The sequence below is a fragment of the Chlamydotis macqueenii genome, chromosome 24 (assembly GCF_036417535.1).
Source record: "Chlamydotis macqueenii isolate bChlMac1 chromosome 24, bChlMac1.mat, whole genome shotgun sequence".
Taxonomy (NCBI): domain Eukaryota; kingdom Metazoa; phylum Chordata; class Aves; order Otidiformes; family Otididae; genus Chlamydotis; species Chlamydotis macqueenii.
Window position 1 is genome coordinate 5,100,679 of NC_141579.1, and position 15,551 is coordinate 5,116,229.

The window sequence follows — 15,551 nt, forward strand, 5'->3', positions numbered from 1 at the left end:
ACACTTGCACCCCAAAGTCCTGCATGTAGACCACACGGACACGCATGTCCTTGCACACCTTTTCACACACTCAGCACCTGTCCCCAGCAATGCCTGCAGGCCATGCGCCGTCCCCTCAGCACTCGCCTCCACATCCCACGGGTGTACCTGGGCATGCACATCTCCTCTCGCACGCATGCCCTCTGGCCACTCAGGGAGGGGAGGCAATCAGGCTGTACACTATAAATATAAGTTTTATTGACGTGTGAAATCCAACAAGTACAGCTGGCATCTCAGAAAGACTGAAGTAAGCCACAACATCTCCGCCTGCTCAACAGCTTTTGGGGCCCCCTCCAAACACTGGTGAGCACCAGCAGCAAGCAGGGACCTGGACACCCTGTCCCGTGGAGCACTTACCTGTGTGTACGGCACAGCCCAGAAAGCCAGCAGGGTGTTGCCAGCAGCCCCGTGCTCCCCCCAAGCCCAGTGGCTCACCTCCACCCTGCCTGGTTCCTGCCAGGCTGCAGCTGTGGACATCGATGCCCTGGCCCTGCTTTGCAGCCTCCCACCAGCAAGGCAGAAGGACCCAAAAGCAAATGTCACCCACACACAGCTACCGTAGCAGAGCTATGGCTGTGTGAGCAGACTCCCTTGGTCTTTGAGCTTTTATCTACATCTTATTTTGTCAAACAGTCCCAGAAAAAAAAAAAAAAGCAGCCCACCTCTGGTCAGGTGGGAGCACGGGTTTCAACATCTGCACCTCTCTGCATGGTCCACCTTGCCCTGTATCACACATGCACCCCACTGTACAACCTCCTCTGCACATGTGGACAAGGCTAAGGCTGGAAAACTACAGGATTCAGTGTGGCAGGGATGCACGCAGAGATCCCAGGCAGCCACAGGCTGCCATGGCACCAGGAGCTCCCATGGCAGAGGGACAGGACAAACGGTGTCCACACACAATGAGAATGAAACACTGTTTTATTGCCTGATCTGAGAGAGAGATGAAACCCTGGGAGAAGCCCCATCCCCTCCCTGTGCTAGCCCAGTCTCCTCTTCAGCAAACCCTAGCACCAGCTGGGTGATGATGCATTTGCTCTTCTTGTGCATGTGACAAAGGTGGACTGGACATGCATAGAGGTGAGATGCCATACCCTTGCTTGCCTGCCTGCATTCACAGCACGCATAAGGGAGAGCCAGTACCTGAAACAACAGTGCCTGTAGGCTGAAGGAGCCAGGCTAAGGGGCTGAAGCAGACTGAGATGGGTTGAGGTTCAGCTCCCAGGGAGCTGGAGCCATGGCCTGAACCACATCCTCATCCATTCAAAGTGCATTGCAAGGGAAGGCAGGGGGGAAGAGGACATGTGGAGGAAGAAGCCTGCTCTCCTCCATCACACCCCTCACGATTATCCAGACGCGTTCCCTCGTTGAGATTCCTGCAGCCAGAAGCACCCACGGCCCTGCTCCCCTGCTCTGATAAAGTGCATCCTTGCTGCTGCATGTCAGCCCAGCACATGGATGCTCACAGGCCACTCAGAACAAGGCAAGACCCAGCCCGGGCACTCCTGGCCCCACACCACAAAACGACCAGTGTTATTGCCAAGGGGTCCTGCCACAGCCTGGCTCAGTGCCTATCTTGCCCTGAAGAGACCATTGCGGAGAGATGCCCTGCTAGCCAGTGGGCTGGAGTGCCCAGCCTTGCTCCACTAAAGGCTCCCAGAGCAGGGCAGCTGCACCCCACCCCTCTGGCACCCCAAGGCAGAGACAATCCCTCTTGCCCTGCTCCTGCCACCGGGGCAGCAGAGGGGCAATTAACCCCAAGTGCTCAGCCCAGCCACGCCAGCCTGAGGGGCTCAGTGCAAATGTGCTGTCTCTTTGCATTTCTCTGTGCCGTCCACCATCTCTGGGATTGTCCTCACTGGGAGGGAAGGGGCAATGGATGGCCCCGTTCTGGCATTTCAGCTCAGTTCACTCCTCGGGCACCATTTGCCATCGGGCACCACTAAGGAGGGTGCCTTTGCCGGGGGCAGAGTTAGGCAGATCCAGGCCCTCTGTGCCACAGCATTCCCAGATCCCTCACTCATCACAGCCCCTTTGTACCAACACATTCACTTGCTGGCTCTGCTGGGAATGCCAGCGCCCTTCTCCAGGGTGCCTCAGGCACCTGCCCTGGCCTGGGGACAAGAGGCTGCTGCCCCACAACCCCCACACTCCCCAGCACCTTTGCCCACCTCGGGGACACAGCCATCCTCCATCTCCAGAGCTCGCCTCAGCCCTCTGCCCCGCAGTGGCTGCATACCTGCTCAGCCGGGACCCTGCAACCCACGCACTCACCAGCGCAAGAGGCGCAGGCTGTGCTGAACTGTCCTGGAAATCCTGGGGGTGTTGCCAACTGCCCCATCCTGGACAAGCTGGTCTGAGCAGCCACCTGTGGAGCTGCCTGCCCCAGCAGTCTCCCTCTGGCCACACTTGAGCTGAGCAGCCTATCCCATGGGGTTTCTCTACAAGCAGCAGAGACTGGCCAGTGAATGCTTCTGTTGCAGCATCCCTGTGCAGGGGGCACTCGAGCAGTGGCAGTCATGGATGCCTGCTGGTAGTCCCTTCTGCTCCACATGTGGGCCATTGCTAGTCCATCTTGTCCTGGTCCTTCTGCGAGCAGTGGTGGTGCTGGCTGCGATGGCACAGGGATGTCCCAGGATGCAGCGTGTGCTGGATGCAGACAGTGGCAGGACACAGTGCTGGGGATGGCAATACCACCACGAGAGAGCAGGCAGGAGGCAGGAGCTGTGCAAAGCTGCATAATTGGCACCTCCTGCCGACTTGGTATCCATCCAGGGGAAAACCCTCAACCCAGCGCTGCACGCCCTGCGCTGGGCAAGGCCTAACCTGCCACAGCCCAAGAGCAGGATAGAAGTGGGGCATCAGTTCCATCAGCCCCACAGACAGCGAGAAGGAGAAGGGTGACAGCCCGCAGCTCCACCATCCCCCTGCCCATTCATCCACCCGGTGACAGAGCAGACATGGGGACCGTTCCCCACTCAACTGTGCCCCTGCAGCTGCAGTTGGCAGGGTCATGCCCAGGAGACTGCAGCCCCCCACTCCAGCACAGGCCCATTGCAGAGCATGGCATAGGGCTGGCAGCGAAGGAAGATCCAGGAGCAGAGGGAAATTTTGTGTGGGACAGTAGTAAGTCAGACAAGAGTCCCTGGGGAAAACCCCAGTGCTCAGCATGGAAAGGGCATGAAAACATGTCCTGCTTCCAGATCCTCTGCGCAGGAGAGCACCACGGCTATAAGCTGCTCACAGCGACGCTATCCAGGCAAGGGAAACCCGTCCTTGCTGAGTGCCCAGCATCAGTGCTGCCACACGTCTGCCGTCCACCTGCAGGCCAGCCAGACCCTGCTGTGCAGAGCAGCCTCAACACGAGCCAGTAAAAACAAAGACCAGTCTCAACGTTTTTGCTGAAACCTGGCATTTGCCCTGAAATCCCCCGCTGCTCAAAGAGTGCCGGCAGCAGCATCTCACAGACTGCTCTTGAACCAGGGCCCAGCGCGTCAGGATGGGGCAGAGCCGCTTTGCCGCGTCCGTGCTCACTCAAAAGCAGTGGGGTCCCGTGCGTGTGGGCAGCTAGTGCAGCCCCGCGACACCAGTGTCAGCACACCCACAGAGACCAGCCTGTGCTACACGGCTAAGCAGCGTGCTGCGCTCCCGGCACAGCAGCGTATGCAGATGCCCCACCAGCTCTGGTCTCGGCTCTGTTCCTTTGGAGAGCCAGTGAGGTGACAAAACGCCTTCCCTCTGCAAGGGGTGCAGAAAGTCAGGTGACTTTGGAGGGACACTTGCCAAAAGGGACCTTTTGCTGTTGCCAGTCAAAGTGCAAAGGCCTTCTCAGTGTCAGGGTTGCCCAAGGCAAACAAACTGCTCAGAGACCTCACCTGCTTTCCAGTTCTGGCACTGCTGGGGCCCCCTTCTGCACAGTGCTACCCTGGGAGGCTTGTACCGTGATGAGGCCGGGCATCCCTGGGGCTGGCATCCCTTCCTTGCGCAGCCAGTGCTGAGCGAGGCTCATCCTCCTTGTTCTGCTGAGACAGCCACAGTTGTGCAGGGGGAAGAGGAGTGAGGAGCAAGAAGGTGGAAGGAAGGGGCTCAGGGCCAGCACTTCTCCTGCAGTAAAGGCTCCAGCGATGGCATGGCTGAGCCCAGCCCTGCTTTTCAGCTGCCTGCCACTGGCAGGGTGTGGGAACCTAAATCCCTGTGGCACTTGAAGGAACTAGTCACTTCTCTCCACGTTGGTCCATTTCATCGTCTTGGGTCGGGCCCCAAAGACAACAGGGACTGAATGTGGGACTCCCTAAGGTCTGAGAATATTGACCCTTCCACATCCCCAGGTTTGAAGATTCCATCTCTGACGATAGCATCTGAGCAGATGTCTGAGACAGAGCCCCAAGTCCTTTTCTGCCTGCTGGCTCCCTTTCCCCTCCATAAAGACTAGAAAGCAGCGGGGTTTATAGAAAGAGAAAGGAAAGAAAAGGAAAAAAAAAAAAAGAAAAAAAAAAAGAAAGAGGATTTATGGAGAAAGAAAAAGGGGATGCAGCAATTTCTGTGGCTACAGCAACAGGAAACACTAAAGCCTTGTGCAACTTGGCCTGTTGCATCTTTGGGCTCTTCTTAGCACTGACACACATGCTCCTGGCAAGGGCAGGCAACGGGGCTACGTGCTGCGCTACTGATCCATGCTCTGCAGGTCTCTCCTCTCTCCTCCTGGCTTTAGCCCCAGGCTCAAGCAGCCCCAGGGTGCTGCTCCCTTCCTGCCTGGAGCAGCTGGCTATCCTTGGCCTTGCTCAGCAGACAGCCACCTCTGTGGGACCGTCCCCGGTGTCCCAATGTGTCTGGCAGAGAAGGGCAGCGCCAGGCAGGGGCGACAAAAGGGGATCCAAACTCCATGGTGTTCAGCAGTCCTGGGGGAGAGGGTGGCACATGCCAGGGCTGTACAAAACTTTTGCAATGAAGAGTGTATGGAAAGGTTAAAACAGTTCCGAGACGTCTCAAAACCCTTCTCGACTGAGCCAATCCTGGCTGGCACCAACCAACGCCTCTGCCATGGTCCGTGACCTGCTAGGAGCACTATGTCCATCGGCAGAACTGTCTCTCACAGCAGACCAGGCCCAGGAATGGCACCGGGGCCCCACAACCCCTTTATCTCTCTGACTTGACTTTGTACCTGAGGACCAGGTAAGCCAGGAGCCGCAGGATGATGAAGAAGATGCCCAGGATGAGGAAGTCCAGGTAGAGCTTGGCCTCCTCCACATCCAGCTCCTGCAGGATCTTGATGGGTTTTTGGAAGGGGCAGAAGTCCTCGAGGCACTCCAGGTCCTCACGCTCCATGGCATAGATGGTGAGAATGACACCCTCGAAGCCATACCTAGGGCAGAGCACACCACAAGAGTCACCACGTGCCCCAGGCAGCCCCATTCTCTCCCCAGCCCATAGGAGCCCAGGGCACGGAGCTTCTGGCCAGAGCGCAGGGTCCCACCTGACATAGGAGACATAGGAGCTCCACTGCAGGTAGGTGGGGATGGTCTTGAAGCTGACGAAGAAGCCCGAGAAGAGCAGGACAGGGATAGCAGTGACAGGTCCCACAAAGGTGGCCACCTGGGGAGCAGAGGCCACTGGATGTCATGTCCCTGTCCTCAGGGGCGTGCCTGTGGCACTCACATGCCTGCCTATGGGCAACACTTCCCTCCTTGTCGTGCGACCCCCTGCAACTCTCCCCCCATCTCCACATAACAGGCAAAGCTGGGGCCCCATCTGACCTGCGGGGAAGTGGAAGCAGCTCCGATGAGAAGCCCGAGGGACTGGGCCACCAGGGCTGTGGCAGTGGCCAGGGCAGAAAAGAGGAGGAAGCGTGTGGCTTCGGGTGGCTGGCCCGTCATCCAGTACACGATGCTGCAGTACGCGATGGGGCAGATCACCTGGAGAGAGGCAAGCAAAGAGACTGCGCTACTAGACCCATGGCCATTTCTCATCCCACAGATCCTCCATGGGAGAGGGAGGACCGCAGGGACCCCTCGAAGTCCAGCCTGGGGTAGCCAGGCAATTAGCTGTGCCAAGGAAGGCACATCAGCATCGGGGCCACGCTTTAGTCCAGCCGAAAGCTCACCTGGAAGGGCACATCCGCCATGGTCTTTGCCAGATAATAGGCTTTCAGGCTGTACCAGTAGTTCAAATGCTCTCGCAGGAATACAGACATCTCCTGGGGGACTGCATGGAAACAAGGAGTTAGCAGCCAGCACTGCCCTGGCCTGGGCTGCTCCAGCCCCCACTTCCCACTTGCCCCAGTGCAGGCAGATGTGGTGCTGCCCTGGCACAGAGCACCAGCTAGCCTCCTGCCTGCGCCACAAGCGGGTGCTCAAATCTTCACCAGGAAAAAAAGTCAGTGACCGATATGGGAACTTTCTGCACAGGAAAGTTGGCTTAGCTGGGGGTTTTTAGATGAACTTTTTGAGGAAGTGAAAGAGACGCGAAGCATCTGAAAATGCAACTTTACAGACATTTTCTCAGCAAAAAAAAAATTTCCAGCATTCTGGTTTGAGCCAGCAAGTACATTATAGCCAAACATTAAATAAAGGGCAAAACTGCAATATACCCAAACAGAAGGTTTCCCCCTCTTCTTTGTTTGAATTTTTTTCCCTCTCCTCTCTTATCTCCCCTCTTTTGTCCAATTCATCTGGCTCCACCATACACCACCCAGCAGACACACTCCCACACAGCTGGAGCACTCCATTCTTCCCCAAGGATTGGGAGCAGCAATTAGGTGTTGGGGGAAGGAGCTCCTTACAGGTGAGGATGGTGGGCATCAGTGCAGCAAACATGAGGAAGAGCATGGAGAAGAAGAGGAAGCCAGTGTTGTTGAAGACTTTGCCCGCGTCATTGCCGATGTGCAGGTAAAGCAGCCCGATCAGCACCCCGATGCAGATGTGGGACATGAACCGCAGGTGGGTCAGCACCTGTGGACAGAGAGAGTACAGGGGCTGAGCGAGGTGCTGCATCCCGTAAGCATCCCAGAGGAGCACAGCACAGCCTGCCTGCTCCTCAAGGATGAGTCCCACTCCAGCCTGCATTCAACTCCTGCCTCTTCCTGCCCCCAGTGACCAACAGGGCCCGTCCTCTTAGCCCTGGCCCAGCCTCCCCTGCCCTCACCGTGTCCCTTAGGATGCAGATAAAGGTTCTCTTGAAGAGGATGCAGAACTGGGTTGAAGTGTTGGTGGCAAACGTGTGGCTCTCGATGTGGTCCACATCCTGCAAGATCACGGACAAGTCAGGGACACGGGTCAAGTTCACAACGGCAGGCACTCAAATGCTCCCAGGGTGCCCCTCATGAGCACCCCTGGTGGGAACAGGCACTGGCAGCTGCAAGCACAGAGCTGTTGCTCAAGACACACAGAGGCTCGCTCAGCACCTCCATGCTCCTCACCACGTCCAAGTGGCTCCAGGCATCACAGGATATCCATGCACTGTGGGGCAGGGGGTAATGAGGTGTCCCTGGGTGGGCACCCCATTACCTGCCACTCCTGGCCACCACAGGAGGCTCCTCTGATCCCCACTCACCGTCACACAGTGTGCCGGGCATGACGGATCTGCCTTGTCGGGGCTGCTCTTCTTCTCGGCCATGGTGCACATGCCATTCTGGACGGCGCGGAACAGGACAGGGTTGAGGTCTCCGTACTCTCCTGAGGCCACCTCGATAACTGTGGAGGAGGACAGGACCCCTAAGAGGTGCTGAGCCAGCCCTTGCCATTGCTTTGCTCGGCCTGCCCAGACCATGGGGCAGGGGAGTGGGAGCCCAGTACAGCCTCCACGCCACGATGCTGCAACACATGGCAGCACTGCCCAGCCAGCACCTAACAGGAAGGGCACAGGTAGCCCTGCTCCCTGGGCAACCCAGGGGAATGCCAGGCAGCTCCTAAGGCTTCAGCATTGGATTTGGACCTTGCCACCCTCTGCTCCTCACTAAGGCCCCAGCTGGGGCAGCGGCACTCACTGAAATCGGCAGGGTTGTGGTACGTGGGGCAGTGGAGGCCAAGACCCTTCAGGTAGGGGATGAGGTTGGTCACGACGCCTTTGAAGATGCACTGGCCCTGGCTCAGGATGTAGAGCTGCAAGGAAAAGCCAAGATATGTCTGGTGCATAGCAGCCAAGAGCACTGTCACCTGCTCCCACCCACCTCCCTGTCCTAGGGTGACACAAGATGCCCTTGCAAGACCCCAGCCATCATGGCTGTGTGCCCCACAAGCTCCAGGTCAAATGCCTGCAGCCCATCTCTCCCATGGCCTCTCTCCTAGGTCGTGGGGCCAGAGGGAGCCAGCATCCCTGAAGAGTCCTCTGTCCTAGCCTAAGCCAAACCTTGTCAAACATCTCAAAGAGCTTGGCGCTGGGCTGGTGGATAGTGCAGATGATGGTGCGCCCACCCTGAGCCAGGGACCGCATCAGGGAAACCACCTGGAAGCAGGAGGCACTGTCCAGACCGCTGCAGCCACGCAGAATGGAGTGGAGAAGAAAGACAGCAGAGACAGAAGGGGAAGTTAAGAGGTGGAGAAGTACATCCTAAAGATGTCCCCACTTGCCTCCCCTTGTGGGCACCCTCCTCCCAGGCTGATGGAGAAGAGCATCCCTTTGCAGCCCCAGCCCTACCATGCCCCAGCCCTCTTGAAGCCTTGCTGGGCACAGCCACGTCCCACCCTCAGGTCTCGCAGTCCTGCTGGGCTCCAGAGGGTGCCAGCCACCCTCATGTCCCCTGGCAGGGGAAGCTCAGCTGGGCAGGCAGTGCCGCAGAGCCCTGGCTCCTGTGGCCTCACCTTGTGGGCTCATCGAAGAACATGACCGGAGGGTTGTTCACCAGCTCCAGGGCGATGGCCAGGCGCTTGCGCTGGCCCCCTGACAGCGAGATGGTACGCGTGTAGGAGCACTCCAGCAGCCCCAGGGCCGTCAGGATCTCGTTCACCTGTGAGATAGCCTCATTCACCATGGGCTCCCACGGACCCTCACTCCATTCCTGCCACCTCCCTTCAGACCTCCGTCACTGGGAGCCCGTCAGCATCCCCTAGTGCCCCCAAAGCCCTCCCTTCCCTACTGTCCCTGTCTTGGGGAGAGATGAGGGGGCCAGGGACCACCTTCATCTGCACTCACCAGCTCCTTCTTCACCTCCTGCTTCTCACTCAGCTTCAGGTTAGCAGAGACCTGCAGGGAGAGGATGGGCAGGGCGACACGACTGTTAGACACAGGGAACAGAATCGGCTGCACCGTGCCCCCATCCCTGCCTAGCTGAGGGCTGGGAGTGGTGTCTCAGGATGAAGGAAGCAAGAACGGGATTTTGTTCCTGTGTCCCGGAGCCCTTGGAAATGCTTGATGTCAGTGTGGGCTCAGTGCCCGAGGACACAGCCCACAGCATGCTCCAGAGCGCCCAGCAGGGTGCCTGGCTCCTGCATCACTCACCATCATAGCCTCCAGCACAGTGAGGTGTGGCAGGAGCATGTCATCCTGCATGATGTAGCAGGACATCTTGCGGAAGGTACGCAGGTCCCGTGGCCGGCCATTCACCAGGATCTGGCCCTTCATGCCGGTCTCCCTGCAGGAAAGAGGTGTGGGGGGATGTAGCACAGGACCCCCAACCTTGCACCCCCAGAATCACTGTCTTCCCCCCAGCCTCACCTGTAGCCAGCCAGGATGTTCATGAGCGTGGACTTTCCAGCACCGGAGGGCCCCATGATCCCAATAAGCTCCCGCTGGCAGAACTTCCCTGATAGGCATTTGAGGAGAGTCTTGTACCCTGGAGGGAAAGCAGTACAGGTTCTGCTTTCAAAAGCAGCAGTGTTACAGTGACTGTGATGCCATCCCAGCACCTGGGGAATCTCAGGACCTCCATGCATCGTGCCAGGGGCTGCATGCGCCTGGAGACTATCTCAATCAGCATCAGCAGGGCTATAGCCACAGCAGCTATCATTTCCAGCACAATCCCCAATCCTAGTCCTTGGCTGGCCCCACTGATTGCCAGTGCTGAAAAGGCACGGGCCCTGGACCACGGCAAAAGACCATGGAAATCCCTGGGTCAGGGCACATGGCTGCTGAGGAAGATTAGCAAGCCGTGACATTGGTCCTGGGCATGTTGTCAGATCCCAGTTCCTAGGGTCAGTGGAGAAGAGCAGCAAGAAGCAGGGTAGCCTGGGCAGGCAGGGACTCCAACAAGCCCACTAGATGCCCGACTGTTGCCTTCATTGGCATTCACGCTGCAATACCCGGCAGCAGCCTCTACTTATCAGACCTGGAATTATCTCTGCTTTAAATGCAGCTGATTAGCATTTTCCAGCAGAAGGAACATAACGTGTTGGGAGCAGGGAACAGAAACAGCCTCAGGCTCTCAGGAACTGCCCCCAAAACATAGCCCTAGCAGGAGATCTATGTTGTACAGGGTGCTAGGACCATGCTCAACCATGGATCAGGTCTGAGCATCTCCCTGCTGGAAATATGCCCCTCATGCACCCTGTGGTGGCAACTGGTGTTGGGCAAGGGCAACACATCCATCCTCTGCCCACAGGCTGGGGCAAGCCTCAGGGCCAGACCCACTCACGGTCCTAGTACCAGACTAGGAGGGCAGCCCCTCTGGCTTGTCCCTCCCCACGACAGGGGGTCCAGCACCGCAAGCTCCCAGTTCCTCCTCTGCATCCCTCAGAGTCAGATGCCCAGCATCCAGAGGTGGGTCCCCCTGGCAGAGGGGCAGCGAGGGCCATGAAGGGAGAGCCAGGGCCTACACATGACAACAGCAGAGCGAGAACGTCAGGCAGCCCCCCTAATGCATCCCGCCACCACGCACATGGCTCCGGCACCGCGCATGCTGCTCACGTCGGCGCCACTGCAGCTTGCGCAGCGGTTACTCGCGTTCATTGACTGCCAGTAACCTCCTGCTTCAGCAGAGCAGGGCAGCTTGGCTGGATTCTGGGGGCTGCAGCCAAAGGCACCGGGAGCTCCCTGCCAGCTCCTCCACCTGCATCTGGTCTAGGGGAAGATGAGAGTCCCTCCCACTGCCACTTTGGGATCCCAGCACCCCTCCGCATGCTCCTCTCCAGAGCCTTTCCCCCTCCTTTCCCGCAGGGCGCTGGCCCACAGGCAGTTGGTCCTCAGGACTCCTGGGTGCTACAGCACACTCTGCCCTGGGGAACCCATGGCTCCTGCTGGGATGCTTCCTCAGCATCCCAGACAAACAGGCAGATCTCATCCTGGGGGATGTAGGGGCTGGTCCCACTGTCTTTCAGTGCCTCAGTTTCCCCAGCTGCAGAGCCTGGTTGGGGACAGAGTCAGAGGCCTCATCTAGCGCTCCTGGCTGGCAGGGCACTCCACTGAGCAGCCCCACGCCCCCAGTCCACTCACCCCCGGCCCCTGCTCATCCCCACCTGCCTTCAGCTTCTGCAGATCAGCCCCCCCTCCATCTCATAGGGCTGCCTAATTGGCATCCCATTAACTGAGAGAGCTAATTAAAGCAGACTACCACCCACCAGCCACCATCTGCCTCCCCTCCCTGAGCTCCCGGTCAGAGTCTCACCAGGAAAGGGGACCTTTCCTCGGCTGCACAGGGAGCTGCTGGAGAGGAAATCCTCTACAAATCACACATATTCTCCTTGCCAGGCTCTGAGCTGGGGCACTCCTTGGGGTCTCCTGCTGCCGGCACGTCACACACAGCCATCATACCCCAAACAACAGTGCTGGGGAAACTACTCCATCTGGGCCGCCCCTGAACCGGGAAATCTGCTCCATCTCCCTCAAGAGCCCTGGCCAGAGGCTTCCCTGGGATGCAATCTGCTTCCCTCCAGCATTGCACAGCAACTGCTGTGGGACACGAGCCTGCCCTCCACTCATGGGCACCAAGCAAGGACAGCCAACTACAGCCTGGCTGCAAACATCACCTGGCACTCAGACCGCAGAGCCGGACAGCCCGACAGCAGGGCGAGTGGCTCCAGCATCTCCCACTGTGGCTCCCTGCACACAGCCCCGCTGCCATGCACTGAGGCAAGCTCCTGCTGGCAGGCAGAGAGCTGAGGCACTCTGTACTTGCAGAGGCTGGGGCTGCCTGGAGCAGAGATTGGCAGAGAAGCGACGAACCCAGCACAGAGGGAGATGCTGGGGACCTGGGAGGGGTGCAATAGCCCTTGAGATCCCCTCCCCTGCCCTTCCACAGCCAGGAGAAAGGGAGAGGGGTGCAATAGCCCTTGAGATCCCCTCCCCTGCCCTTCCACAGCCAGGAGAAAGGGAGAGGGGTGCAATAGCCCTTGAGATCCCCTCCCCTGCCCTTCCACAGCCAGCAGCTCCTACCTCTCTTCCTCCACCAGGAGCCTTCACGCACAGAGTAGGACAGGTCAATGAACTCAATGTTGACAGCCGAACGCTTTGGGAGATGAGAAAACCTCTGGGCCTCTGTGATGTGGTTCTCCACCTTCTTCAAGTGGGTGGTGAGGAGTGGGGCATCTGGAGGGCTGGCGTGGCACACCGTGTCCTCCAGGGCAATGGAGACACACGCGGGATCCATACCCTTCTCTGCCATCCTGCTGCTCTGTGGGAAATGCATAGGGATCAACACACACTGGGGGCCAGAGACTGCAGAGACCAGCCCACAGCAAGTCCTCTCCCTCCCTTTCCTGCTGGCTCCAGGCCTCACTGCCCCCTCCATCCTGTGATACACAGTCCAGCTGCGGTCTGGCACCCACAGCTAGATGGAAGGATGGACTTGGACTGAGGGGCTCACGGCAAGAAGCAGCCGATGAGCTCCACAGTCAATAATTCATGCACCTCCTGCGGCTGGGTCCGGCTCTAGCAGCAGAGCTGGCAGGCTGTCCAACTTCCCCAGCTCCACTGCTGCTGGGGTCCCTGCCCCGCTCCTGTTTACCATGGTGGGTGCAGGACGGAAGGTGGGAGAGCTGATGTTCTGTCCTCAATGGGAGACACCCAGCTGTGCCCAAGGGCTCACAAGGAATTACCCCTCCCTGGCCTGGCCAGGGCTTAGGGAACACAGGAGTCCCAAGCAAGCTGTCTTTTCCAGCCGGTTTCTCAGACAAAGCACGCTGTGCCTCACCCAGGCTCCTGGAACAGAGCACTCCTGGCTAGATTAGACCCTCAGCTGATGCCGTGGGTCCCTGTGGGCTTGCTGGGACAGATTTAACAGAACAGTGATGAGGTCCCGCTAGTACCGCTCCTTCTCTGCCTCCCTTGGCTCATTCCACCTTGCTGGCTCTACCAGCACTGTCTCAAACACCAGGCCAATGCTTAGCTAGGGCTGTTGCACAATGCTAAAACACACACCTGCCCAAACACTCTTCTGCTGGGCAGTGTCTTCTGCCTGCAGTCCTCCCCACAGCCGGCTGCAGCATAGCCAAGCTCCCCACATCCCCGCTTGGCTTGAGGGCTCTCTGCAGTGCTGGGGAGGATGCTGAGCCAGGCAGGGTGGGGAGCACGCTAACCCCAGGTCCCACTGCGGCACCAAAGACTGTGGGGGGGGTTGGGGAACCCCACAGCACTGGCAAAAGAGGCCTGAGCTGCGCCTGAGCAGGCTGGGCCCAGCACCCATCTCGCCTCCAAGGCTGGGGTCCTAATGCTTCGCTAACCTACATTTTGCTGAGGCGCAGGCAGCTCCTCGCTACAGCTGCAGTGCACACACACACACAATCCCCTGAAAGGGGAAGCCGGCTTCGCAAGGAGCCGCACCGAGATCTTCCCCAGCCCTCTCCCCGTTGCAGGCAGATCCCTTTCCGGGGCTAGAAGAAAGCCCAGCCCCAGCCCCGGGGGAGAAGAGGTGGGAAACCTGCGAGATCCCAGCGCTCGGATCCCCCCGACTCTCCGCAGCCGCGAAGGTCTGGAACGAGCAGCCCCAGGGCGGGGGCCCGGGGGGGGGGGCAGCCGAGCACAAGGCGCCCTCGGGCTCACCTTGACTCTTTCGGCTGGGCGTTACAAGGAGCGCTAAATCCCGCAAGCCGCTCTCCGGCGGCTTAGCCCATCCCCGGGGCGCGGGGCGGGGAAGGCAGCTTTACCGAGGATGATCTGCCTTCATCCCCGCTCCCTGCCCCCCACCCCCCCACCCCGGGGCAGGGGTACCCGCAGGCTCACCTGGCAGGCTGCAGGAGCAGCTGCTCCTCTCCCCGCGGGCAGCGGCCGTGCCTCCGCCGCAGCGCCCTCCGCCTCTTCCTCCGCCGCAGACAAAGGGGCGATGCCCACGGTGAGGGGGGAGCTTGGGTGGGGGGGGCACAGAGCCAGGACCCCCGGCCGGGCAGGGAGCGGCTGGGCGGCAGCCGGCCGGTCCTCAGCGCCAGGACCCAGGCTGGGCGCTGCCCCCGCGTGTCCTCAGCCGGGGTCTCCTCCCCATCCCTCCGCAGGGATGGGCCGGGCCGGGCCGGGCCGGGCCGGGCGAGCAGGGCGGGCGGAGGGGCTCTTCGCCCCCAGCCCAGCAGCGGCTAGCAGCCCCCCGGGCCCAGGTGCCCGGCTGTGCCCCTCTCCGCCAGCTCTGTCCCTGCTGCTGCTGGCTGTCGGGGCGGCAGGATGGGCTGCCCGGGCGAGCGGCACTGCCAAGCAGCGAAAAAATCCTCTTAAAGGGACCGGCCCTTTTTCCCCTACAAGCGAGAAGGCCTCGAACATCCTCAGCGCACAAGCCCGGGGTTTGCCAGCCCTGTCTCCGCAGGCCCCCCCATCACCCCTCGCACCACCTGATCCTGTTCACCTACGGAGCAGAGCCCACCTCAGCCCAAAACCCCCTAAGGTCCGCTCCCGTCCGGGATGCTCCTGGCCCCCGCTCAGCCCTACACTGACCTGGGGCGGGGGCCACACCACCGTGCAGCCACGCCAAGGAAAAGTCGGGCTGAAAGGCAGAGGACTGCCTGGGAAGTCCACACCAGGCATCAAGGGCTGGTGGGGTTACAGCTGGCCAAAAAGGGCCTTCATAGGAGGGTGCCCCCCAACAGCTTTGCTCCCAGCACGCACTCCCCTCTGCAGCTCGTCATGGGGGACCTGCCACCCACCTTCTGCAGCACGCCTGGCTCCATCCTCGCTGTTACTCACACCTCTCACCCACCACCGCACTTAAACATGGAAGACATATGGAAATGAGTGTCACTAACAAGAGTATTAATTAAAAAGCCATCTGTTGATCCAAGGAAAGCTTTCCCCCTCCCATAGCCAGCCTTGGGCCGGGACAGAGCTTAGGGCAGTGATTTGGCTCCTTGGCATAGCAGGATACAGAGGAGAGAGTGCGGTGTAGGGCAGCCCACAGGCTGGGCAGGGGTAGGGCACAAGGAGGCAGTCATGAAGCCAAGCTCCATATGGAAGTCTTAAGTCATCTCACGGAGCAAAAGGCACACTGGACGCATCCAGTTCGCTCTGCATACAGCATGCTGACTTCCATATTCCCAGGGTGCTCACCATCAGCAGGTCCCAACCCAAGGCTCCCTCTGCACAGCACAAAACAGCTCCGATTCCCTGCAGCTGAGCACCAGCAGGGTCTGGGAGTAAATGCCCTTGATGCTAATGCCCCTTCCTTCCCA

The 15,551-nt window shown here is 59.5% G+C and overlaps 1 protein-coding gene across 1 annotated transcript; it reads right to left on the bottom strand.

The window, feature by feature from the left end:
* Positions 1-215: 215 nt before the first annotated feature.
* On the bottom strand, positions 216-14,483 carry ABCG4 (ATP binding cassette subfamily G member 4). The gene is made up of 15 exons (XM_086766226.1): positions 14,125-14,483; positions 12,340-12,577; positions 9,688-9,805; positions 9,472-9,604; positions 9,166-9,216; positions 8,835-8,980; positions 8,383-8,506; positions 8,021-8,135; positions 7,588-7,727; positions 7,180-7,278; positions 6,818-6,986; positions 6,140-6,240; positions 5,793-5,951; positions 5,513-5,631; positions 216-5,401 (listed from the first exon to the last, which is right to left on the bottom strand). Exons 2-15 carry the CDS (start codon positions 12,566-12,568, stop codon positions 5,176-5,178), a joined length of 1,929 nt encoding a protein of 642 aa, XP_086622352.1. The 5' UTR covers positions 12,569-12,577; positions 14,125-14,483; the 3' UTR covers positions 216-5,175.
* Positions 14,484-15,551: the final 1,068 nt, after the last annotated feature.

Bases quoted from the DNA above. Each gene is read 5' to 3' on its own strand.
- ABCG4 (XM_086766226.1), bottom strand. From the start codon at position 12,568: ATGGCAGAGAAGGGTATGGATCCCGCGTGTGTCTCCATTGCCCTGGAG. The intron at 7,728-8,020 runs GTGAGTGCCGCT...CCTCCTCCACAG, and splicing joins CCACAACCCTGCCGATTTCA to TTATCGAGGTGGCCTCAGGA. The intron at 6,241-6,817 runs GTAAGGAGCTCC...GTTTCCATGCAG, and splicing joins GATGCCCACCATCCTCACCT to TCCCCCAGGAGATGTCTGTA.